We start from the raw sequence: 26,046 nt of genomic DNA on the forward strand, positions 1-26,046 counted from the left end.
TTTTCAGAACAGTGACCTCTGCGCCACCACAGTGCCGCGGTCCCGGCCGGGAAGCACCCCCCACGTGCTGTCATCTGGTGCGCAGTCTGTGCGGCCTGTGGTCCCAGGGTCACTGTGAGCCTTTCCCCGGCTCGAGCCCGGTCCAGCCGGGGGGCACCGTGTTCGGTTATCCCGTCTCTTCAGCCCTCCGACGGCTGTTCTTCAGCTGCTGTTGGACTTTTGAGACGTTGCCCTGCAGGACGCCCCCCGACTGGCCCAGGCGGCTTCCCCAGGTGTATGTCCAGGTGTGCGTCCCGGGCAGGAAAGCCCAGTGGTGATGCGCACCCTCCCCGTGCACCTGACGAGCCGAATCCATGTCATTCCTGGGGGAGGAAACTTGGATCATTCAGTGAAGGTGGGCCCCTCTGGTTTCTCCCCTGCGAAGGTACCTTCGTCCTCCTAAGGAAACGGTTATTTAACTACTTCTCAGTGACCACTGAAGTGTCGCTGAGCTCTGTGTCCATCTCATATTTAATCCGCACCCCCTCTCTCGGCAGTGTTTTCGAGCACTGTGCTGCAAGGGACCTCCGCCCGCGCGCCCCGAGTATGACCTGGTGTGCATAGGCCTCACGGGCTCCGGCAAGACCAGTCTGCTGTCCAGGCTCTGCAGTGAAAGCCCTGAGCACGTCGTGTCGACCACAGGTGGGTGCCCGGCCCGTTCTCTCGCTCCCCCCGAGACGGTCTCGTTCCTTTCCTACTGGGGGACCCCCCCCCCCCGCCATGTGTGGTGAAGTGCTCCAGCTTCTTTGTTTTGCTGTCAGCTGCTCTACCTGGTTTCCAGAGTAGGTGGGAGGGGCTCCATAACCGTAACCTGCCGCCCCTCTGCGTGTCCTTGGTCACTGCAGTGCCCCTGAGCACGTCGCCTTCAGGACAGCCTCACCGCTGAGCCCGAGACCTGGACTTCTCGTCCTGTGACGGTGGCGAGGACAGGCCCCGTGAGTGGCCGCTCCCACCGAGTGTCGCTGTTGCCCACTTACGTGGGTCCCTGAACAGGGTGACCAATGAATCATCCTTCTTCCCTCCTCGTTGTCTCCAGAGAGAGTTGGTGCCGGGACCACAGACCAGGCTGACCGTGCTGTTCCCCGAGACGGCCCAGGAAAGCCGGCTGAGGCAGGGACTCCCCATCAGGGAGACTGGGCCACGCCTGGGGACGTTCTGGTTGTCAGAGCTGGGAGGGGTGCCACTCACTTCTGTTGGGCTGCTGAAAATCCCCGGTGAGGGCAGCCCCACCACTAAGAATCATCCGGCCCCACGCGTCCAGTGCTGACCCAGAGCTTTTGTCTCCCCCCAAATGCTCCCTCTTTCTCCCTGACACGAAGCCGGGAAGCCGAGTGTAAGTGGACAGTGGGGGACAGTGGGGGAGAGGAAGAGCGGGGCTGTCGGGGAGGAGCCGACGGCGAGACGTTGTCTGGGACAGGCGGAGAGGTTGTTCCTGCAGCCAGCTTTGTCGGGGCTCCTCCTCTGAGCCATGTGCGGTGACAGGACCTGGGAATAGCAACGCTCCCAGCGTTCCCGAGACTCGGTCCACCGGCCACGTAGACAAGGAGCTCACGTCCGGAAATGTGCAAAAGCGGAGGCGTGGCCCGTGTGGCTTGGGATGGGGGAAGGGAAGGGTGCGCCGTGGGGTTTTCTGTGTTGGATCTCGAAGATAAGTGAGCCTGGCAGACGGGCGGGCCAAGAGAGGGGTGGGAGAAGAGAGAAGACTTCGGGACGGAGGGAAGCCTGTGTGAAGGCGGAGGGGCCTGGGACACGCTCGCTCCACATCTCCGTGTCCGCAGAGCGTGGTTGGTGGAACCGAGGAGTCGAATGGTAAGAGGAGTAAGGGCTTAGGACTTCTGATCGAGTGCGTATTTGCTGTTTGTAAAACTGTGGATATCTCTTGCGAAATATGTTATGTAATTATACAAACTTAATTAACTTAATGATGCTTTTATTTTTTTAAATCCTCACTCGAGGATATGTTTTTATTGATTTTAGAGAGAGAAGAAGGGGGCATGAAAGAGAGAGAGAGAAAAATATTGATCGATTGCCTCCCGCATGTGCCCTGACCAGGGATTGAACCCGCAGCCTTTCGGTGTATGGGACGATGCTCCAACCATCTGAACCCCCCAGCCAGGGCTTAATAATTCACTTAAGGCAAAATAACTTTACCCCAAATGTGTAAGAGCAACTGTTTTTCACTTCTCGGAGCTCGAAACAAGATACACTCTAGCTAGACCTGCAGTTGGGAATGCTAATGAAAAAAATTTTCTGTAAATAATACATTTATAATTTTTTTATTTGTAAGCTGCTACGGAATTTGTTTTGTGTTTGCTTTTATTAAAGGTTTTAATCATGTTTTCTTGTCCTGGAACCGGCCCTGGTGCTGTGTGCTGATGCCTTTCTGATGGATTAGGCAGTGAGTTGGCTGACTTTTTGAACGGCAGGCTTCTGTGAGTTGTCATGGTTCTGCACCGGGCACAGTGCCTTTTGGAGGCCTCTCTGGAGATCCCTGCCATCAAGAAGTTTACACCCAGGTTAGGAAGATAAGTGTTGTAATGACAAACAGTTTACACTTATGGGATGTTTAATATATCCCAGGTGCTAAGACAGAACGTGATGTGTGCTATAGCGGGTGGTGTAAACATGACAGTTAAGAGAGAGAGTGAACATTCCTAACGTGGGGGATGGGGAGGCCCCATGTGAGGGTAGGCGCTGAGCAAGAGGGTGGGACGAGGGGAGTGGGTAGAAGCATAGGGGCCGTCAGAGAGCAGTTAGTGGTGTTGCTGGGCTGGGGCCCAGGACGTAGAGGCGCAGGGTGTGCCGTGCCCCGAGGCGAGAGAGACCGGCCGGTGGCGGTGAGCCAGCTCCGCTGTGATTGTGGGGATGGAGGGCTGGAGTCAGGTGTGCTTGGTCCCGCGAGGGTGACGGCCGCATTGGCTACCAGAGCGCAGAGGACGAGGAAATGATCGCATCTGACTCAGGTTTCGAGCCTGGTGACTGGTGCATCACGAAAAGGAGGGAGAACGTGACCGGCAGTTTCAAAAGGAAAGATGACGAGTTTGCTGAGGACACGATCATTTCGAGGTGTTGGCAGGCCTTCCAACAGCGATCCTGATGCCAGACGACAGGCTCGCTGCAGAGGTCTGTAGCTGGGGACGCAGACTTGAGAGGTGGCTGAATGTGGGTGGGGCGAGCCGGTCAGGGTGAGAGTGGAGGGAGAGGAGGAGAGGGCTACCGACCAGCTGTGTTCTGTTCATTCCTTCTGCGTTTCTTCAATGCCTGTCATGGGGCTGCCACTGCTGTAGGCCCCGAGGACGCCTCGATGAACTACACAGGCAAAGTCCTTGACCTTGGGAGAGGACACTCGAGCGCCTGCATTAGACAAGGACCCCAAATAGGCAGTTCTGGATAGGACTGTGTAAGTCCAATATGATCAAGAGGTTAGAAACCAGGTGAAACAGTATAGACAGAGTCTAAAATCTGAGAGCGCACCATTGCGTGCGGTGACAGCGTGGTCATTAATGACCAGTGACGGCCCCAGTAGAGTGTTAGCTTAGAAACGAACCTGAAGCCTGAAGGGGTGGGGAGCCCGCAGAGGAAGTGGGCGGAGACTGTCCTTTCACTCGTCGACCCCTTGGCGGAGACTGCACCCGGATTCCTCGGGCGAGGAGGTAGACAGAGACAGAGGAAGTCGAGTTCAGGGCACGTGTGTCTGTGAGGGAAGGTGCCAGGGCAGCATGCAGGTGGGCAGAGGGGTCGGGGAGAAGCAGACACCCAAGAGGCTGTAGAGAGCAGCCAGTGCAAGGATGAGTGAAGACTCCTGATTCCGGAGAGACACGGGGACTAGAACTGGTTTACCCTCCCACCTGCAGTAACTGAACCTTCTCCCCCAAAACCAGACGGAATATATGAAACAGTTTTCAAGAAAGTAAGTATCAAGCAACAAGGTTATTCCCTTTCTTGAAAACTGTTTCCAGATGGAAAGGGGGTGTGGGCAGGTGGAAGAGGTGGAGGGGAGACCAGCGGTGATGGGTGGAGACTAGACTCTGGGTGATGAACGCACAATACAGTACACAAATGATGTATTAGATGTATTATAGAATCGAACACTTGAAACCTATATAATTCTATTAATCAATGAAACCGCAATAAATTCGATAACATATGTTTTGTTTTTTTAAAAGGCTAGTCACCCCTGAGAGATGAGAACACATGAGATGAGCCCCACAGTTGCCCAGCTTCCTGCCTGAGAGAGTCCCCGGCTGTGGCACGGGTCTAGTGAGAACTCGGTGGGGCTCGGGGGCTGCCTGCCCTGACCAGGTGGAGCTGGGAATGGAAGTCAAGGCAGCTGGAGGTCATGGGACACGGTACAGGAGAAGAGAGGGTTGACAAACAGAACCCTCGTCATCTTCAGAGGGTCTGCCTCGGGTATCCAGCAAGGTGTTCAGCGCACGCACACGAGCAAACTCAACGCGCCGGAAAGGACCCCTGGAAAGGGCTAGAGGGAGCGGTGCCTGGCATTCACATGGGGCGGAGAGTTCTGCCTGTTTTCACTAACTGGCCTGGAACAGCTGTAATATACAGGGTATTGGGTAGAGTGTTCAGGAAGGTCTTGCCTTGGGCCTTAGCTCTAAACTGAGCACGTCTCCGACCCACCTAATAAGTCACATTAAGACTGAAGTCTGGAAGTTTCCTAATAACTTTAAGGCATCCTGTGGCAAAGCTGTGTAACATATGCAGAAAACAAAATTTTCTAACACTTCACACGGTGAAATTCACAATGTCTGACATTCAATCAAAAATTACCAGGCATACAAAGGGGCAGGAAAACGTGCTTCATAATGAGACGAATAATGAATCAGTGAATTGAAACTGACTCAGAACCGACAAAGATATTAGAATTAGCAAAGAAATACATTAAAACTTATAATTGAATTCTATCTCTTCTTAAAGTTAAGGAGAGATATAGAAGATACAAAAGAAAAAACAGTAAAAAATTTTTAGTGGCAAACACGATAGTATTTGAAATGAAATAGGCACTAAATGGAATGAATGACAGATTAGACAATGTTGAAGAAAAGATTAATAACCTTGAAATCACTGACATTAGGGTTGTTCAAAGTAAAGACAGAAAGAGGAGAAGATGCAAAGAGCATCAGTGAGCTGGGCCGACTGACAGGTTACCTGACATGCAGGTGATTGGCGTCTGTGAAGGTGAGGGGGTAGAGAAAGGGACAAAAAAATATTAGAAGAGATAATAGCCAAAGCATTTTTGAACTTGAAGAAAACTATAAACTTGGATCCAAGAAGCTCCCTGAACCCCAAGCATAAGAGAGACCAACAGAACACCAAGCACATTCAGATGAATTCACTCAGCACTGGTGGTAAACAGTGGGGTGGTTACTTTTATGTGCCAATGTGGCTGGGCCACAGTACTAAAAAATGCGATGAAACATTTATTCTGGATGTTTCTGTGAGAGAGTTTTTGGATGAAGTTAATATCTAAATCAGTGAATTTTGAGTAAAGCAGATTGCTCTCTCTGGAGTGTGGGTGGGCCTCACCCAATTAGTTGAAGGCCTGAATAGAACAAAAGACTAATTTCATCTGAGCAAGAAGGAATTCTGCATCATTGGCCTTCGGGCTTGAAGTGCAGCATCAGCAATTCCAGGACCCCCGCCTGCAGACCCGCCCTGCGGATTTTGGAACTGCCAACCTCTGTAATTGTGTGAGTCATTTCCATAGATATCTTTCTACATATACACACGCATCCTGTTAGTTCTGTTTCTCTGGAGAACCTGAGTATGCAAAGAGAAAATCTTGAGAGCAGATAAAAGATGTTATAGAGGGAAAACAAAATAAGGGTGACACCATATTTCTCACTGGAAATAATACAAAGCAGAAGACAGAGTGAAGAATCGTCTTCTTGAAAGTAGTGAAGGGAAAAAATTATCAACCTACACCAGTAAAAATATCTTTCAAAAAAGAGAAGCAAGATAAAGTCCTTTTGATACACACAGAAAGCTAAAGTAATCTATTGCTAGGAGTCCAGGATTATAAGAAATGTTCAAGGAGGACTTCAGACAGAAATAAAAAAATTCCAGTTGGAAATCTGGATCTGTACAAAGGAATGAAAAGACCAGAAATGGTGACTATGTAGGTAAATATACAAGATTCAGTTCTTGTTACTTGTCTCTTTAAAAGATGTTTGAAAACAACAACAACATGCTGTGAGGCTCATGACATGTCATAGCAGAATGCATGAAAACAGCAGAATAAAGTCACAGGGGAAAGGGAACTGCACTATTGTAAGGTTCTTTTTTTTTTTTTTTTTTTCATCCTCACCTGAGGACATTTTTGCATTTATCTTCAGATAGAGTGAGAGGGAGAGAGGGGGGAAGAGAGAGAGAGAGAAACATCGACGTGAGAGAGACACATCGACTGGTTGCCACTCACATGACACCAACCGGGGCCAGGGACAAACTGCAATGAAAGTACGTGCCCTTAGTGGGAATCAAACCCAGGACTCTCTGGTCCGTGGGCTGACGCTCTAACCGCTGAGGCAAACTGGCCAGGGCATATTGTAGGGTTCTTATATGTGAAGTGATACAGTAACACTTGAAGATAGGTTGTGTAATAAGTTAAAGATGTACTGTAAACACTAAAACAACCACTAAAATAATAGAGGTAGCCAATAAAGCAAATAAAGCAACAAATGAGATAAGATGGGATTACCAAAAACATTTAATCAGAAGGCAGAGAAAAGATTAAAAAAAAAGGAATAGATGAGGCAAGTAGTAGCAAGGTGATAGATTTAAACCTAACCATCGGTAATCACATTAAATGTAAATGGTCTAGACTCTTCAGCTAAAAGGCTGAGATTGATAAGAAGCTAAGATTGATATGCTTGTATCCAGAAAAGCAAGACCCAACTATATGCAGACTTAAGGAAACAAACTTTAAATATAAAGACAAATGGGTTAAAATTAAAAGGATGAGAAATGATCTATCATGCTGATAGTTGTCCAAAGAAAGTTGGACCGACTGTGTTAACATCAGATTAATGTGGATTTTAGAGCAAAGAAGAATACTGGGGATAGGATATTATTTATAATGATGAAGAGACCATTTAATCACGAGGGCACAACGGTGCTAAACATTTGCGTATCTAATAACAGCTTTAAAACAGACAAAAGAAAAAACTGACAGAACTCAAGAGGGAAATGGAGAAATCCACTTTATAGTCAGAGATTTCAGTACTTTCTCTTAATTATTGATAGAACATGTGGGAAGAAAATCAGCCAGGATGTCATAGACTTGAACAGTGCTATCAGCCAGGTTGACCTAATGAACATTTATAGAATATTCTACCCAACCGTAGAGGACCTTCTTCTCAAGTGCCTGTGGAACATTAATGTAAGACATAAAACAAGTCTCAATTTGTTTAAAAGGATTCAAATCACACCAAATATGTTCTCAGACCACAGTGGAATTGAACTAGAAATCAAAAACGCGATCTCTGGAGAAGCCCTCAAATACCTGGAAATTGAGTGACTTCTAGATGCGCCACGGAGCACAGGCGACTTCCAAAGGGGAACTGGAGCACTTTGCACCGAGTGGAAGTGCCGCTTATCGGAAGCTGCAGCTGCCTCTGCGCGGGACTCGGGGACATCTTACAGCTGCGCCGATGTCAGCAAGGAAGGACCCCGGCTTCTACCTAAGGAACGAAAAGAGAAGGATGGACTGACCCTAAAGTAAGAAGGGAAGAGATAATCTAGGTCAAAGTGGAAATCAGTGAAGTAGAAAAACAGTAAAATCACTGGAACTAAAAGCTGGTTCTTTGAGAAGATCAATAACATCACAAACCTCTAGCCACATGGACCAGGAAAAAGAATTAAAGACGCTCATTAATAATATCAGGAATGAAGAGAGGTCACATTAATATAGATTCTATCAATACTAGAAGGATAATAGAATAGAACGAGCAACACTGGGCCAGCACATTTGACAACTTAAATCACTGTGTGGTGGGGGTGGGGTGGGGTGGGGTCAGGGGTGGTTGGTCGGTAGGACCAGGTGGAATGAATGCTCGTGTGTTCCACACAAGAATAGAAGTGGACGAGCTTTCTGCTAATTCCCGGAGGGACACACCCAGTCATGTGTGAGAAGTCTGGGGCACCGGGTGCCAGGGGCCTGGGTGAGGACAGGAAAGAAGGGAGGGGTCGGTGCCGGTTTGCTGAGTCTGTGTGTGCAGCAGCCACTGAAGGTGGGCAGGAGGGTGGAGAACAGCGTCTGTGTGTGCAGCAGGGACTGAAGGTGGGCAGGAGGGTGGAGAACAGCGTCTGTGTGTGCAGCAGGGACGGAAGGTGGGCAGGAGGGTGGAGCACAGCATCTGTGTGTGCAGCAGGGACGGAAGGTGGGCAGGAGGGTGGAGAACAGCATCTGTGTGTGCAGCAGGGACTGAAGGTGGGCAGGAGGGTGGAGAACAGCATCTGCGTGTGCAGCAGGGACAGAAGGTGGGCAGGAGGGTGGAGAACAGCGTCTGTGTGTGCAGCAGCGACTGAAGGTGGGCAGGAGGGTGGAGAACAGCATCTGTGTGTGCAGCAGGGACTGAAGGTGGGCAGGAGGGTGGAGAACAGCGTCTGTGTGTGCAGCAGGACTGAAGGTGGGCGGGAGGGTGGAGAACAGCATCTGTGTGTGCAGCAGGGACGGAAGGTGGGCAGGAGGGTGGAGAACAAACGGTGATGCCGAGGGGGAGCAGCAGCGAGGACTGGCTGCTTCCCCTGCGGTGGGCCCGCAGGTGCCGTCGGCGCCCGTTCCCACGGGCACTGCTGGCACGTTCTCACTGGCTTCCGGGACTTCGGCGCCCCTGGCAGGGGTTCCGTGTGCAGGTAGCGGAAGGAGAACAAAGGCGGTGGGGTGACAAAGCCCAGGGGCATGAAAGGTAATTAGGAGAACGCAGGCATAGCGCCTTCCACGTGAGGATGGAAGAGAGCTGCAGGGGCCCAGGGCGAATAATTAGAAAGGAAGAGGGGGGACGAGCTGCACACACATGTAGCGTGTTTAGAACACATTCAGAATAACCAGAGTTAAATGTAAGACAAAGACTGCTGAGAAGTATTTGTATCAGACAAGAGTGTATGGAGGTCCCACTGAGAGAATTCAGTCACCTGTGTAGAGTGTCTAGAATCTAACTGACAAAATAAGCTAAGTTACAAAAAGATAATTCATGAAAAGAATGAATGGCCAACAAATAAATGGAAAAGGTTTAACTTGACCGGAAGCTCATCTTCACTGGAGGATAAACAAGACCATGTGAATGTCACACCTCACCTGACCACAGCTTGTTTCTGTCCGACACAGTCCAGTGCTGGGGACGCCGTGGTGGCGGGCATTCTGGGTGGCAGGCCCTGTTGGTGGCATTGATTGGCAGTGCCCCTTGTCTTGGAAAGCAATTATTCATGTAAGTCAGAGCCTACCAAAACATTCACATTTTTTGACCTAGCAGTTGGCCCCTGAGAATTTATTTTGAGCATGTAATTTCAGAGGAACTATACGTGCAAAGGGGTTCCTCACAACATTTTGTGTAACTAAAACTTCGAAGTCATGTAAATGTCCAATAGCAAGGGAGTTTGCTCATTAAAATGTGGTACCTCAGTTGAATATATTTCCCAACCTTTAAATTTTTCAATCTCGAAGAGAGTAAAAGTAAATTTACATTTACTTTTTATTTATTTTTATTGATTTTTTTTATTTATTTTTTTTATCCTCGCCCGAGGACATTTTTCCATTTTTTGTTCAGATAGAGCAGGAGGGACAGAGAGGAAGAGAGAGAGAGAGAAACATCGACGTGAAGGAACACATCGAGTGGCTGCCACCCGCACGACCAACCAGGGCCGGGGACAAACTGCAACCGAGGTACGTGCCCTTAGCGGGAACCGAACCCGGGTCTCTCCAGACCGCAGGCCGACGCTCTAACCGCTGAGCCAAACCGGCCAGGGCTACATTTACTTTTTAAATGAAAGCATGCAAAATGAGTTTTGAATACAAAACTACAAAAGAACGTGTCAAAACAACAATCTGCTTCGTCGGCATCTCCAAATTATGCAACGTTAAATTTACTCTTTCCCATCCCTTCCCTATGACGTGTTGACGATCCCACGCCCCTTAGAAATGAAGCGTGGGTCGGAGGGGTTGGAACGGCTGCCGAGAACGTGCCTTGAGAGCTGGCTCCCCAAAGTGGACGTCCAGCGGCAGGAGGGGGCCCTCCCCGCGGCTGCAGCAGGGCAAGCATGTCCGCCTGTGCTGCAGAAGGAAGGGGATCGAAACTCTATTGGATTGTTGACTTCAGCAATCATTTACCTTTGACACCAGTTAAAAAAGATACTTAATGGTCAAAACTCAAAGAGCCAAGAAAAGCCTCCCGAGAGCGGCCCTGCCGGAGAAGGAGACACCGGGTAGCGTGCACCTTGGTCTAGAAACACAAGTGAGCTCCGGCCAGGGCGAATTCCTCGACTGTACACCCGCAGGGATTGTTGATAGAAGGGCTTGTTAACCTGTAGATTACACAAATAGCCACTTTTTTTTTTTTAAGCCAGAGAACAGAGTCGAATAATATATTGAGGTAACAAGAGCCACTTGAAGAAAAGTAACACTTGGAGTCGAAAGGGGTTGAAAGTATCTCTTAAAGGTACATGTTGCCCCATGTAAAAGATTGTCAGGGAGCGTGGCATTCCGTTACAACAGGAAAAGGTGATGACAATTTGAACGAAATACAGAAAGACTGTGTGCAGCTTTGAGTGGGGTATCGCTCTGACTGCTAGCTGTGTGTGTGGTCAGATAGGAGAAGAGGTAGAGAGTGGGATTCGGGGATCTGCTGAAGGACCAAGTTTTAGAAATGTCAGTAGATTAGATTTCCTTTTATGATGTTGAAATCATATTGAGAAGAATTTCACCGGACCATTGTTCCAGCATCACAAAACTACTGTGACATAAATCATGCCCTGGGTGCAGGTCCGGGCCACCACATCTGTGGAATGTCTTTCCCTTCAACAGTTCTTGGAGTAACCCAGAGATCCCGGAAGCACACGCCACATATCTGTGTGTGCGCGTGTGTGTGTGTGTGTGTGTAGTAGGGGGGTTGGAAGGAGGTTGGTCTGCAGGTCCAAGTAAAATACTCATGTGTTCCACACAAAGAATAAAAATAGACCAGTCTCCTTCCCAAAACTAATTTGTTGCAATTCCAGGAATGCTTTGCCTGCCTTAACGATTCCAAATCCACCTCTTATATCACAGGTTGTGTTGGATTTAAGGACGAAAGGACAAAAACTGAAAGTCTATACAAACAGTTATTTCCCCAGAGAGTTACTAAGGCATATATTTATTAAAATGTGTGGGATTAACTCTTAAGGGAGGTTTCAGTCTTACTCATGTCGCTTAGGTAGGCCAGGAAAAAATGACTGCGTGACTCGGGCTGAGGCCTTGCATTGTGGGAGCGGAGTCTGGGGAGGCCTTTCCCTGAGGCCTTCCGCCAAATGCTGGAACCCTTGATGGTGGACTCCTTGTTACTGCTGTTTTCTTCCTGTTTCATAGGAACACTGGGACCCTAATGCTAGACGAAACTTGGAGGAGTTAATCTAGTCCACTAATTTTGCAGATGAGGGGTTTAAGACCGAGAACCCCATCTTTGACGGGTTGTCAGCGCTGTGACCGGGCCGGGCAAGGCCCCATGGGCGCTGAGGTCCTGTGCGGGGCCGCAGAGGACACTGGCATTCCGAGGAAGCAGCATGAGCACACGCTCAGGGCTCAGCTGGGCGTCCTCCTCCTGCCCGAGGTCCTGGTTTCATTACTAACGTCTATTTAAAAGCACTTTCTAAACTCATGCTGTCGTTTTTATTCCATTAATCAGAGGGCAGCGTAGTGTAGACCTGAGACCACGGCGCTGGCTTCCTTGCGTTGGATTGTTTATAAACAGTAGGGAAAATACATTCGTGGGTTTATTAGACACGTGGGTTTCCCCAGTCAGCTCCACCGGCATTTGGGCTCAGACTTGGACGCGCTAGTACGGCTTGGTGAGCTTGCGTGTGCGGAGGAGGGCAGGTGAGCTCGGCGGCGGCCCGGGGCAGGTTGTGAATGTGGCACGAGGTGATGGCGGCATTTCTTCCCGACTTCCCTTGCCTCCTGGCAGCGCCGCGCGGGCGTGACCCGTGGGCTGTCCTGACAGCCGCAGCAGGAAACAGCAGCTGTGAGCACAGACCTGTCAGCAAACCCTGAGATCCTGCCCTGCGCCTCGAACTGGCCCACGGGGTGCACGCTGCCCCGCTTCTCCGTTGCTGGGCAGTGCCGCTGGGGGATGTAAAATGAATAAATAAACGGATGTGTGACTCAGCTGTGGCAGTCACACGGGGAAGTGACGAGAGCTGGGGGGACATGGGTTCCAGACCAGCAAACAGACGAAGCCCAGCCTCGTGCAGGAGCCCCGGAGGCAGCTCCACTGGCAGGGGGAAGGCTTTGCCAGACGGGAACTATCACGTGCTTTTGGAGCAGTCTGTGCAAAGGCCCTGAGGTCGAAGGAGCCCAGCTTGTTTTAGGGACACTGAGAAGGGAAATGGGGGGGAAGCTGGAGAAGGTGAGAGGAACTCCGTTGGGCGGGGCTGGCTAGGTGTTTGGGACTCACCCTGAGCACTGAGAAGCTCTCAGAAGGTGCTGAAACAGAAGTGATATAAGCAGACGTGCGTTTCAGGAAGCGCGCTTCCGCCGACGCGTGGAGAGGATCGGGCCGCCGACAGACCCGCGGTTGGCCAGGTGGTGATGGCGGCGGCCTGCCAGGCTGTGCGGTGAGGTTGTGGAGAAGCGGGAGCGTCTGAGACGCAGTCAGCAGACTGGGTTTGGGAGCGAGGAAGACTGCAGCTGTGTAGTCTGTGGAAGTCCTCAGGAAAGGTTTGTTTTTGACTGGTGTGACAGCTGGTCTCATCCTCGTAATACGTGAGGGCCGGAGGCCACACATGGTCTCGACCAGGAGAGAGCATCCAAGAGTCATCTGTTGACCACTGGTGTTCTGGAGTTTTAGTTTTGCTCATTTTCTAATGTTTTTAAAAAAATTTTTTTTCCTTATTGATTTTTAGAGAGCGATTTGGAAGGGAGAGGGAAAGAGAGATAGAAACATCGATGAAACATCACTTGGCTGCCTCCTGCATGCCCCGCACTGGGGATCGGGCCCAAACCTGGGCATGTGCCCTGACCAGGAATCGAACCAGCAACTCTTGATGCCTGGGTCGACGCTCAACCACTGAGCCATACCGGCTGGGCTAGTTTTGCTTATTTAAAAACACACACACACTTTATAGCACTGAGGGCCCTCCAATCTCATTTATAGACGAGGAAACTGAGGCACAGTGGAATTAAGTAACTTACTCAAGGTCAAACCATTAATAACATGCAGCCAGAACTTGAACCTGGGCATCTGCAGGAGAGTCTATGTTCTATGGGGGTTTTTCCTCCCCAGTGCAACCCTTGAGGAACAGTATTTCCATGGCTGGACCTTTGTCTCACTACTAAATAGTCATTCCCTACTTGACCTCAGCCAACCCAAGGTAAATACAGGAGATCTGGTGGTCGTCACCCTTCTCAAGTGCCCTTCTGGTGAACCGAGCGTGTGTCTCTAACTTCTAATTCTTTTTAATCCCTGCTAACATTTAGAATGACTGAAACAGAAAAGTCGTGTTATTTTTCCAAGAACAGTACATTTTCTTATGTTCTGGACTGACTGTTGAGGCTTCATCCTTGGAACGTTAATTACTACAGCTTTATGGTAGAAATAATACGGAGACATCAGAAGGGAAGACCGCGTATACCTTTGCGTATAAATCTAGCTTCCTGTGTTCTCTTTGGAGAGAGAACATTTACGAGTATTCCGCAGAAACATTTATATGCCTATAAAATAACATTGCTAGGTCCCTATTTTTTTTTAGCGTGGACATTTGAGGACATTTTTGTAGTCAGTTTATTATGAAATCTGTGCAAGGATTAAAGACGGTCACCTGCGCCAGAACCTGCGTGTTGGAAGACGACGTTTCAGAGGTGTGTTTTGTATAAGGCGCTGCGGCTTCGGGAAGGATATTACTTCCCGGTGGGTGCCTGCAGCGGGTCAGCGTCTGGGGATCGAAGCAGACGGACGTTGCCTCCGAGCGGCGAGGCTGCTGCTTTGCAGAGTGGCCTGTCCCATGTCTCTGGACACCCGTCCTTCGGCTGGGCCGCACGGCCACCAGCAGACTGCTCACCGTGTGCACAGGCCTCTCCTTCTCGGGGTTTCACAATCACGCCTTCTTCCCGTGCACACCCCTGGCAGGAGGGCGGTGCGTTCCACATCCGGGTCCCCTGCGGGCGCGGCTCGGTCAGTGCCAGCAGAGTTGGGATTGGCACTGTCGTGAATTCCCCAGAGGCCAGACACCTGGAGAGGCTCCCGCAGGCCCGTGGGTCCCCTCCTCCTCTCCGTGTGCGCCAGTGGCCGCGCTGCCGGGCCGCTGCGCATCTGCAGGAAGCCGCGGGCAGAGTGTGCCTGGAGGCTTCTCAGCAAGCCCAGTGCACCTGGCTGGTCTTGTAGCGGGTCTTCCCACCCCCGTCGCCCTGGCGGGGTGCTTCCATGGCATGCAGTCGGGCGGCCGGCCAAGGGCGCCGATGGGTCTCCAGCCTGAGTCCATGGTCAGGGCCGCAGAAGATACACGCACTAGTGGAAAAGTCATCGACAACAAAGTATCGACTGCAGCACAGCGCCAGCAGTCTCAGATGGCATGCCCGTTCGTGCCAGGCGTACGATGAAGGTCATGCATGTGTCACCTCCTCCTCCCAATAGTTCTGCAGGGGTGGCTGTCATCCCGTCTGCAGGCAGGAAAACCTGGGCAGGAGGTCGCGCGTGGGCCCCGAGCTCGCTGAGCACCAGCTCTGTCTGACTGCGCAGTCAGCGTAACTCCGCGTGACCCACTCCCTGCGCGGAGGGTACCGCATAGACGCTTGCGGTGCTAGGAATGTGCACAGCGACAAGGAGGTAGTAAGAGGTGGGACATAAAGGCACCTGCCAGTTTTCTTCTTCATGGAGGGAAGCACAGCCCGTGGAAAGAACTGTCCTCGGGCCTGTCCAGCCCCCCCCCCAACCTGCTTCAATTCGAAGGGTTTCCGTCTCCCTTTTACTCTGGAGACGGTTTCTCCAAACGGGACCGTGTTTAATCTCTCTGTAATTGTACATATGGAATGATGTTTAAAATCTTAAGTTGCCTGCGTGCTCAGAAAATGACCGAGTCAATTAACTTTTAGAAATTAGTGGGCTTTAGTTGAAAAAGGGGTGCTTGTATATGGTGAGGAATTCAAAGGACACTGGAGCAGCTTGTCCCGTCTGCGGGCTCCAGACCCTGGCCCTCCCCAGAACCCGCGAGTTCTAGTTTCTTATGGTCCTTTCAGAAATATTCAGTGTGTGCATTTGTTTGCCTGTGTGCATGTATGTCTGTGTACAGGGTATGTACACTCACGTATGTTACAGCGGAATTGACCTAAACGGTGATAGCTAAGTCCTAAACACGTAATCAGCAGACTACACTCTGAATAGATTTTATAATAGAAATCATTTACTACATGCATTATAAAAGAATTGCTTTGCATAAATAATTGTGATTGTTCTTTTGAGAAAGATGTATGTATGACATTAACCATGTCCTTAAAAGAAAACTAACACAAATATTCTATAATTATAATATAAGATGGTTGCAGTTTAGATACTCTAATCTCTAGGGTTTCTCTGTTACTTGTGAGAGAAAATTAACTTCAGGAATTAGTTCAATGCAAAGGTCCCATTAGATTTAATATTTTCTTTGAAGTTTCTCTGTATTTACAAGTGTCTTTCTTACGATGAATAAAATTTTCAGAGTGACATTATCTATTAATTAAAGAATAAAACAACATTTTGAAGAAAGGGGTGATTTATATTTTGCTGTAATACACAACTATGTTTTGAAAATCGGTAGCGGGTACTATCAGATGATTAATTCATCTTAGAAATTGTGTTTCCAGTATAAATATGAGCTGAATAAAGTAACTCTTAACCTGACTAAAAAAGAGGATTTGAGCATCTTCTGCATTTTAGAAAGTCGTTGCTGATTCTTTTTTTGTTTTCTAATTTTAGGTTTTAGTATAAAAGCAGTGCCATTCCAGAACGCCGTGTTGAACGTGAAGGAACTTGGAGGTATCACATTTTAAGTAATTTCTTTGTCTCCCTTTAACTTTTCCTCATTTGGCGTTAATGTAATTAAACCACAGTGATCTGTGACTCTGGCGGGGGATGCCTGTTTGCCTTTGCCCTCGACGATACGTTTCCCAGGAAGATCTCCCTCTCTTTCTATGTTTTGGAGGTTGTTGATAAGTTCTGAGTAGTATAAACTTCGTTTTCTTTTGTACGAATTAAAGAACTAGACTATTCGTGCCATTTCAGAAACTATACCCCTTGGTTTTACTTATTCAGAAATTCATTCTTGAATGAAATACATGAAGAGAATATATAATAATTACAGGATAAAACAACATAGAAAAATAAGCTCTAGCTGGACGAAGAACTGTATTTTAGAGTTGTTTGTAGTTACACTGCGGGTTTCATGGTATCAGGTCTTTTTGGAGTGTATTTGTTCCGATGATAAATCTTCGCCAATGGGTTCTTTGCTGGTCAAGCACATTTATTGGCTAGGCTGTACCCCAAACCATACATCACTCCGTCTTTCATTATACCCTCTGTCTGGGATTTTTGGGCTGTGTTTTATGTCATTCGGGGTCTTAACCCATGTAAATAGGTTAACAAAGGAATCGGTCGAATCAGTGAACCCACTAAATCCTCTAATGATGCAGGAAAATGGGGAGTGCTCTGGTGTTCAGGAGGATTGGCGCGTTCAGTGACTGAAAAGAAAGTTCTCATCCGTATCTTCTTTACTCACGGTGTGATGTTGGCCCTACCCTGTCACTTTTTAAAGCTCATTCGAACTGTTGACCTGCTTGTCACTTGATAAAACCGAAGTCACAGTGGATGCTGGCTTCACAGTGCTTGATGGACCGCCGCCTCCTGCGTCCCCTCAGGGGCCCAGCTGCCCAGCTGAGGCGTCAGGTGTGGTTCTCGAGAGCTGTGTCCGGGCCAGGTGTGCTCTCTCGGTGCCTCTGACAGCGCCTCTGGCTTGTGTGGCGTGAACACTCCGAATCGGCCGTGGTCGATAACTTCGATTGTCCTTGGAGATATTTGGCCTTGTCGTATTGACTACTGGAGTCATGACACAGAACGAAATGCGTTTTCCGTGTGAAAACTGAGAACCTGTGTTCCTTGAGGCTGACTGTTAGCGCGGGGACGGGCACGAGGAGGGTTAGAGTTGTGACCCAAGTAGACACCGCGACAGCACATGACCGGTACGAGGATGAACTCGGGGTGCCGCACCCTGCCGCTGCTGGTCTGCCGCTGCGGCTCCTGGGTTACCTGGCGGGCCCCGGGACCCTGCTTCTCCTGGACCCTCCTGTGGTCAGAGAACAGACTGTAGCATCCGTGGGACCAAAACGGATAGGCCGAGAACCCTGCTGTTTGAAGCATCACCAGGCCAGACCCGGGGCTCCCGGCGCACCCCTCCAGGTGTAGGAAATGCTGATGCCTTCCCGGGCCGAGGTGTGTTGTTCCGGCCTGTTCTGTGCTGAGGTGAGACACGGGGAAAAGACACAGGGGTTGGGACATATGCCTGAGTTCCCCAGCTAATGACACGTGGCATTTGGCCTGTGGTCGTCTGTTCCCTCCGTTCTATTTATTTTCTCGCTGTCTTCCAATTTCTTTCTTTTTTAAAAAAATTAATTAATTAATTATTTTTGTCCCAGATATTTCTGCTTCATCCCCTCAGTCTTAAAAGTTCAGTGGAGAGACTGTGTCAGGGAGAAGCTGATGCTCTGGGTAGAATCCAGTCGTGTGTCCTGGGTCACATACTCAGAGGCAGGTGATGGAGGGAATTCATTCCTTGGTGGTCCGTTCACTGACTCCTTTCTTTGACAGATATTGTTGAGGGCTACTCTGCCTGGAAAAGGACTGGGCACTGGGCGTAAGCTCACCCAAGAATGCATGAGAAGTAGGCTAACAGGTAAAGAGACCAGCTCTCCTAGGGGTTAGCGTCAGCCCTGCGCAGCGAGGAGCCCATCCCAGGATAAGGCTGTGGCATTCGGGGAGTCGGGGCCTGCGGGCATCAGGCTGCCTGACTGAGGACGTCTCATTCCAGGAGGAGAGAACTGAGTGCCTCAGGCTCAGCCTGTGGACACAAGGGCACCTTTACTCACCGACAGAGGCTTTCTCAGAAGACAGGGGCAACTGGTGTTCCATCGGGTGGTCAGTCCAGGCAAAACTTCTGCTAGCAGGGGCGCAGTCGAGCAGATGGGGTAGAGACGGCAGATACGACTGCGGGGTGCAGGGTAGAGATGGGGTAGAGATGGCAGATACGACTGTGGGGTGCGGGGTAGAGATGGGCGTAGAGATGGCAGAGACGACCGCGGGGTGCGGGGTAGAGATGGGCGTAGAGATGGCAGAGACGACCGCGGGGTGCAGGGTAGAGATGGGCGTACAGATGGCAGAGACGACCGCGGGGTGCGGGGTAGAGATGGGTGTAGAGATGGCAGATAGGACTGCGGGGTGCGGGGTAGAGATGGGCGTAGAGATGGCAGATAGGACTGCGGGGTGCGGGGTAGAGATGGGCGTAGAGATGGCAGATAGGACTGCGGGGTGCGGGGTAGAGATGGGCGTAGAGATGGCAGATAGGACTGCGGGGTGCGGGGTAGAGATGGGCGTAGAGATGGCAGATAGGACTGCGGGGTGCGGGGTAGAGATGGGCGTAGAGATGGCAGATACGACTGTGGGGTGCGGGGTAGAGATGGGCGTACAGATGGCAGATACGACTGTGGGGTGCCGGGTAGAGATGGGCGTAGAGACGGCAGATACGACTGCGGGGTGCGGGGTAGAGATGGCAGAGATGACTGTGGGGTGCGGGGTAGAGATGGGCGTACAGATGGCAGATACGACTGCGGGGTGCCGGGTAGAGATGGGCGTAGAGACGGCAGATACGACTGCGGGGTGCGGGGTAGAGATGGGCGTAGAGACGGCAGATACGACCGCGGGGTGCGGGTTAGAGATGGGGTAGAGATGGCAGATACGACTGTGGGGTGCGAGGTAGAGATGGGCGTAGAGACGGCAGATACGACCGCGGGGTGCGGGTTAGAGATGGGGTAGAGATGGCAGATACGACTGTGGGGTGCGGGGTAGAGATGGGCGTAGAGACGGCAGATACGACCGCGGGGTGCGGGTTAGAGATGGGGTAGAGATGGCAGAGACGACTGCGGGGTGCGGGGTAGAGATGGGGTAGAGATGGCAGATACGATTGCGGGGTGCAGGGTAGAGATGGCAGAGATGACTGTGGGGTGCGGGGTAGAGATGGGCGTACAGATGGCAGATACGACTGCGGGGTGCGGGGTAGAGATGGGCGTAGAGACGGCAGATACGACCGCGGGGTGCGGGTTAGAGATGGGGTAGAGATGGCAGATACGACTGCGGGGTGCGGGGTAGAGATGGGGTAGAGATGGCAGATACGACTGTGGGGTGCGGGGTAGAGATGGGGTAGAGATGGCAGATACGACTGCGGGGTGCGGGGTAGAGATGGGCGTAGAGACGGCAGATACGACCGCGGGGTGCGGGGTAGAGATGGGCGTAGAGACGGCAGATACGACCGCGGGGTGCGGGTTAGAGATGGGGTAGAGACGGCAGATACGACCGCGGGGTGCGGGTTAGAGATGGGGTAGAGATGGCAGATACGACTGCGGGGTGCGGGGTAGAGATGGGGTAGAGATGGCAGATACGACTGTGGGGTGCGGGGTAGAGATGGGGTAGAGATGGCAGATACGACTGCGGGGTGCGGGGTAGAGATGGGCGTAGAGACGGCAGATACGACCGCGGGGTGCGGGGTAGAGATGGGCGTAGAGACGGCAGATACGACCGCGGGGTGCGGGTTAGAGATGGGGTAGAGATGGCAGATACGACTGCGGGGTGCGGGGTAGAGATGGGGTAGAGATGGCAGATACGACTGCGGGGTGCGGGGTAGAGATGGGCGTAGAGACGGCAGATACGACTGCGGGGTGTGGGGTAGAGATGGGCGTAGAGACGGCAGATACGACTGTGGGGTGCGGGGTAGAGATGGGGTAGAGATGGCAGATACGACTGCGGGGTGCGGGGTAGAGATGGGCGTAGAGATGGCAGAGATGACTGCGGGGTGCGGGGTAGAGATGGGGTAGAGATGTCAGATACGACCATGGGGTGCGGGGTAGAGATGGGCGTAGAGATGGCAGAGATGACTGTGGGGTGCGGGGTAGAGATGGGCGTAGAGATGTCAGATACGACCATGGGGTGCGGGGTAGAGATGGCAGAGATGACTGTGGGGTGCGGGGTAGTGATGGGGTAGAGATGGCAGATACGACTGCGGGGTGCGGGGTAGAGATGGGCGTAGAGATGGCAGATACGACCGCGGGGTGCGGGGTAGAGATGGGGTAGAGACGGCAGATACGACCGCGGGGTGCGGGGTAGAGATGGGGTAGAGATGGCAGATACGACCGTGGGGTGCGGTGTAGAGATGGGGTAGAGATGGCAGATACGACTGCGGGGTGCGGGGTAGAGATGGGATAGAGATGGCAGATACGACTGCGGGGTGCGGGGTACAGATGGGGTAGAGATGGCAGATACGACTGTGGGGTGCGGGGTAGAGATGGGGTAGAGATGGCAGATACGACTGCGGGGTGCGGGGTAGAGATGGGCATAGAGATGGCAGAGATGACTGCGGGGTGCGGGGTAGAGATGGGGTAGAGATGTCAGATACGACCATGGGGTGCGGGGTAGAGATGGGCGTAGAGATGTCAGATACGACCATGGGGTGCGGGGTAGAGATGGCAGAGATGACTGTGGGGTGCGGGGTAGTGATGGGGTAGAGATGGCAGATACGACTGAGGGGTGCGGGGTAGAGATGGGCGTAGAGATGGCAGATACGACTGTGCGGTGCGGGGTAGAGATGGCAGATACGATTGTGGGGTGCGGGGTGCTCAGCACCGCTATCCGTCTGCCCTTCACTCGGGCGGGGCCATGGGCACCTGCCTCTCCCCCGCAGACAGTCCCCAGGCCCCCCACAGCCCTTCTCAACTAAGTCAGACTCTCACTCTCCCAGAGAGTAGGGGCCTCAACGTGCACGTCCTGTCCTGCGCGAAGTGTGTGGGATGAAATAACCGTGACCAACGGAGTCAAAGGAAATGAAAGTCACTTTGGGGAGAACTCATAATAAATTTGACATTTGTACACATAGCTGATGGACGTTTGTATTATGTATGTGGACAGTTGACATGCATCGCGTGTAATATACATACATACATAATTCTACGTTCTTACCGATTTTTTCTTTGAGGAGGCTGTTTCTCCCACCTGAACATTTCTGTGATTCTCATCACGTTAATGCTTCTTACGGTGTGTTCCAGTTGTTCTAGCACAACTAACTGTGTGTCAAGCATGATCCTAGGGGATGGACTGACGGCATTTAAAACACACCTCCTATCCCGGCAGGTATGGCTCAGTGGTTGAGTGTCGACCCTGCACCAAAAGGTCGCCGGTTCAATTCCCGGTCAGGGCAGAGGCCCAGGTTGTGGGCCAGATCCCCAGTGGGGGGCGTGCAGGAGGCCAGTCGATGTTCTCTCTCATCGATGTTTCTCTCTCTCTCCCTCTCCCTTCCTCTCTCTCTAAAATCAATCAAAAAATAAAATAAAACATTTCTCCTATCTTTAAGGAATTCATGGTTCAGTGTTGGAGACAATCATGGGAACAAATATTCGAAGTCAATGGCATTTATTAAAATAACAAAATTAAGGGGGGGTACACACAGGGCCAGGGCTGACTCGGGCAGGCCAGCCGCAGTCCTCGGCGAGCGTGGTCACCGTGTTGAGGAGGACTTGCTCCTCACCTCACCTGCCGCACCCTTCAGGGCTGCACTCCCGACGCCCGTCTTTACCTGAAGTTGGAGCTCAAATCCGTCCCCCATTTTTTTCCTAATCCCCATTTCTCTCCTCTCACACAGTCTCATTTCATCTTGGCAGCTTCTCACCCAGAGAGCAGATTTCCTGTCTCATAGATCATGAGACGTGGGACCTCAGGCAGGAGTCCAGGGACGTGACTGCGGTTATTTGGAGACGGGTGGGGCGTGAATCCGAGCGCTTGCGCTCACGGGTGGACCCGACCCACAGAGCATTTCACCCGTGTCCCACCCACACCTGCAGCCGCCTCGTCACACGCACAGTTCAGCCTCACGCTTGGCCTTCTTTCCATGAGCGCCGCGTCGGTGAACACGGACACCCGGCTTTCTGCCCAGAGACGTGGACAGGACACTCACCGCTGTCCTCGGCTGCCGTTCCCTTCCGTTTCCCTCTCGGTCTCTGGTTAGTCCTTTCAAGTTCAACGGGTTGAGTTGGGGCAGGAACGGAGGGCTGGGGTGTGCTCCTCTCCCGACTTCTTCCAGCCTGCCTTCTAGAATCTTCCCCGAGCGTAACCTCATACTCTCCTTCTTCCCAGTTCATTCCTCCGCGAGTACTTGCCGAGGACACGATGCACGTGGCCGCCTTCTGGAACGGGGTGATGTCCCAGTGTCCCAGGGCCGAGGCCTTCTCTCCTCGGCGAAAGCCCAGCCGCCCTTCATCGCCTCGGGCAGGGTCCTCGTTAACCCGTCGGTCCTTGAGGGGACGCGAATGCCGCCCAGCAAGGCTGCGCGTCGTCGGATCCCGGGAGGGATGTGCTGTGCTATCGTGCTCAGCGAACTTGTTTTTCCTGCGTGGTCTTTCATTTGGGGAGTTTATTTCGAAACTGATCTACGTTCTTTCTCTTTCAGTTCGAATTCACTACGCTACCTGTCTTGCTCTATGATTTTTATTTTTCTGGGGTTTGTGCAGGGTCCTGGTTGGACAGATTGCTCTCGAAGATGTTTCCTCCCTCCCGGCCACCTGCTCAGAGCCCGGCAGTTCTGCGTGGTTCTAGGCGAGCCCCCTTCCTGGGTCTGTTTGCTTCTCTGTCAGCGGAGCAATAATGGTTCCTACATCTTATAACCCTGCTGAGGACTCAGCTAATTCACGTCAGGTGACGTCTCAGAGATCGTCTGCCGTAGCTAGCGTTTTAGGAAGATTTACTTTTATTATAATTATACCTTTGCTCCCTCAGCCCCCCAAAACCCCTTTCAATAAAGCCTTCTTCCCCAGCAGGTCCTCACAAACAACCCAGGCACACACCGAGTGCCTTTCTCTCTGCGGCCTTGCTGCCTCCGTCTCGCACCCGGTGGTCCTTTCTGCGTTGCGTTCCTGCTGCGTAAGCTGGTCCCTGGGGAGGGAGCCTGCCGGTCAGCTGCCCTGCGGATTTCTTCTGCAGAACACGCGCATTAGTATTAAGTCCTTCTCCCCCTTAGCACCTTTCCTGACAAGTCTCTCTGTCTGTCTCAGTGCCCCAGGCCGCCGTCCTGCCTGGTGTCTGTGTGGTAGCCACCGTCCTAAGGTGAGTGACGCATCTGGCCTTTGGCTGAGCTGGAAACACCAGTCACACTGGGTGACATCACACGGCTCGGACGGGTTTTATTTCGGAAACTTCCAGCACTTAAACCTACAAACAGATCGTGATGCAAACCTCGATGTTTTCCCTTCGTTCTGTACACTGGTAGAATCCAGAGAGGCTGTCACCTTTTAACTCGCTGGGTTTGGACTGTTTATGGTGGAGGACCCAGACATCATCGTGTTCCTTTTCCCTCCCGGACCGAGTCCTGCAGCCGAGACTGGTTGTAGCAGGTGACTAGTCTTCTTCCTCTGATAACTCGTGGTCATGTCTGAACTGTCCCTCTGTCCCCACTCCCGGCCCCACCCCGCCCAGTGCCCTCTGTGGCCGTCCCGCCTTCCCCGTCGACCTTGGGAAAGACCGAGAAAAGCCCAGAAGCAGTCAGCTGCCCTGCACGCCCGTCACTGCTGCCCCTGCCGGTCAGACGGGCTGTTCACGGAGACTTCTGTTTACTTGGTTTTGGTTTCTTCTGTGAAGACACGTTGTGGATTTTTTCAGGGGGCAGCGAGGGTCTTGTGGAAAGTGCAGAGTCGTCGTCCCAGGCCACGGTGACCGAGTGGTTCCTGAGCATCGTCAGCTAGGCCGTTGTTTTACGGCTGCTTCTCCGGCAGCTGAGCTGTGATAGGAAACAGATGCTGACGCTGTCTCTTCGTTTGCCCGGAGGGGTGGGCTCCCAGCGAAAGGTGCTGTTTCCTCGCTTCCTGCTCGTTACCGTCGGTGCCCGCGCGGCCGGGGCCGTCTGCGTTTCTCCTTTCTCCAGAAGCGTCCAGGGCGCCCTGCTCGCGGCCGGGGGAGGGGGGACTGCCGTCCGCTGCCTTTAGTGTCTGCTCTTTGTACCCGGCCACGTGACGGCTTCGCCAGAACCGCTTCTCCCTCCAGAATCTTGTTCAAGCTGATTTCAGAGGGAGGAAGGGCTCTCTAGTCTTCCTCCGGTATGCCTCCACATTGTGCGTGTCGTGAATGTTCCTCCGTCTCCCCACGCCCACCTCCTGGGAAAATCATCCGAGTGGGGCAGCTCTGCTAGAATTTGTCGGGTAGGTTTTCTGTTTCCTGGAAGACCCCACCCCATGAAATAAACATATAAAATAGCAATAATCTAACTGATCCCGTGAGTTTCATCTGCTCACTGGCCCCGGCGAAGGCAGAGGAGGAATCCGGACAATGTCAGCCCGGCCATGGGTGCGTCTGGAGAGGAGTGGTCTGGGCAGGCCGGCTCGGAGGTCGTCACCAGCACGCGTAAGGGCCAAGCGCAGCTGCCTGGGCTGCTTGCTGGTCGGGAGACAGCTCCTTGCCACTGGGAACTGTCTGAGACATCTGCACACAGGGGCTGCTATGGGGGGGACAAGACACGGTGACCCTGACAAAGGAACGGGACAGCCCTGAGCAGGGCCGCAGAGAGGGCAGGACGCAGGGTGCCGGTGCCCCGCCAGCGCCGCACAGGGAAACGCAGCCCCCGTTCCGTGGTGGGATCCTGAGGGTGAATGTGCTCGGCCAGCAGACTGTGGCCTGAGACACTCCGTCCTCTCGGCATTCAGACTTCTTGTTTCCTTATCTGTAAAATGTAAGTTTCATAAATCGTCACTGTTTATTTCCCAAGGGACTGGGCTGGAAGAGGAAAGCTGGGTCGCCTCAGCTCCAGGGACGCTTCGAGAGCGGACGGCGGCGACACCGGCTCCCTTCGCACAGTCGCGGGTCGGGTGTGACTTGTGCTATTGAAGGGACCAGGCCTTTCTGGGCCGATAGCCGCCCTGGCCCCGGAGCTGTGTACTTTCTCACTGGGCTGAGCCGCGCCGGGGAAATGGGCTGGGAAGGAGCCAGGGCACTTGGACGGGAGTTGAAAGGCCACAGCTATCTGAACTGGTTGAACGGGGTCCCAGGGTGGTGGCGCACAGCGTTTTTACACTTGCTGAGGGAGGGCCGAGCCAGATGCTCCAGAGCCAAATAAATGACTCTGGGGGCCCAGAGGCTGTTACTGGCCGATGCAGACCTGACCTTAATTTTTGTTTTCTTCTGGAGCGGAGCCCTCGGACATGTTTGAAACTCGGTCTTCCCAGTCAGAGCTGAGTGTAGCACTTAATAATCACTTCTTCTAAGGCTGGATGCATAGAGAATGTTCTAGAAACTAGTTTCCTGGCCTTTTGACTCCCCCTTGGCAACAGGGCTCTGCTGGCCTGCGGGGTCGCTGCCTCACTCTGTCTCTGCAGGGCCAGGAGGCCACTCGCTGTCTTCCAGGGCTACCAAACTCCTCGCGGGACATTTGTGTTGGGTTCTCAGCTTGACTTCTGGTCCCTCACGAGGGAATAGGTTGTCTGTTTCTCCCAGGGCTTTGCCATAATAGCAGCTCATTTTCATCGCGTACTTGGTTTCA

General features: G+C 52.1%; 1 protein-coding gene across 1 annotated transcript in view; it reads left to right on the forward strand.

Annotated features, from left to right (window-relative positions):
- The window catches only part of ARL15 (ADP ribosylation factor like GTPase 15), a 350,669-nt gene that overhangs the window by 118,956 nt on the left and 205,667 nt on the right, over positions 1-26,046 (forward strand). The window contains exons 2-3 of the mRNA XM_036279339.1: positions 537-681; positions 16,191-16,250. Coding sequence (XP_036135232.1) covers positions 537-681; positions 16,191-16,250 — 205 coding nt within the window. The remainder of the gene's footprint in view (positions 1-536; positions 682-16,190; positions 16,251-26,046) is intronic.

This window comes from Molossus molossus, unplaced genomic scaffold, assembly GCF_014108415.1.
Source record: "Molossus molossus isolate mMolMol1 unplaced genomic scaffold, mMolMol1.p scaffold_m16_p_3, whole genome shotgun sequence".
Taxonomy (NCBI): Eukaryota; Metazoa; Chordata; class Mammalia; order Chiroptera; family Molossidae; genus Molossus; species Molossus molossus.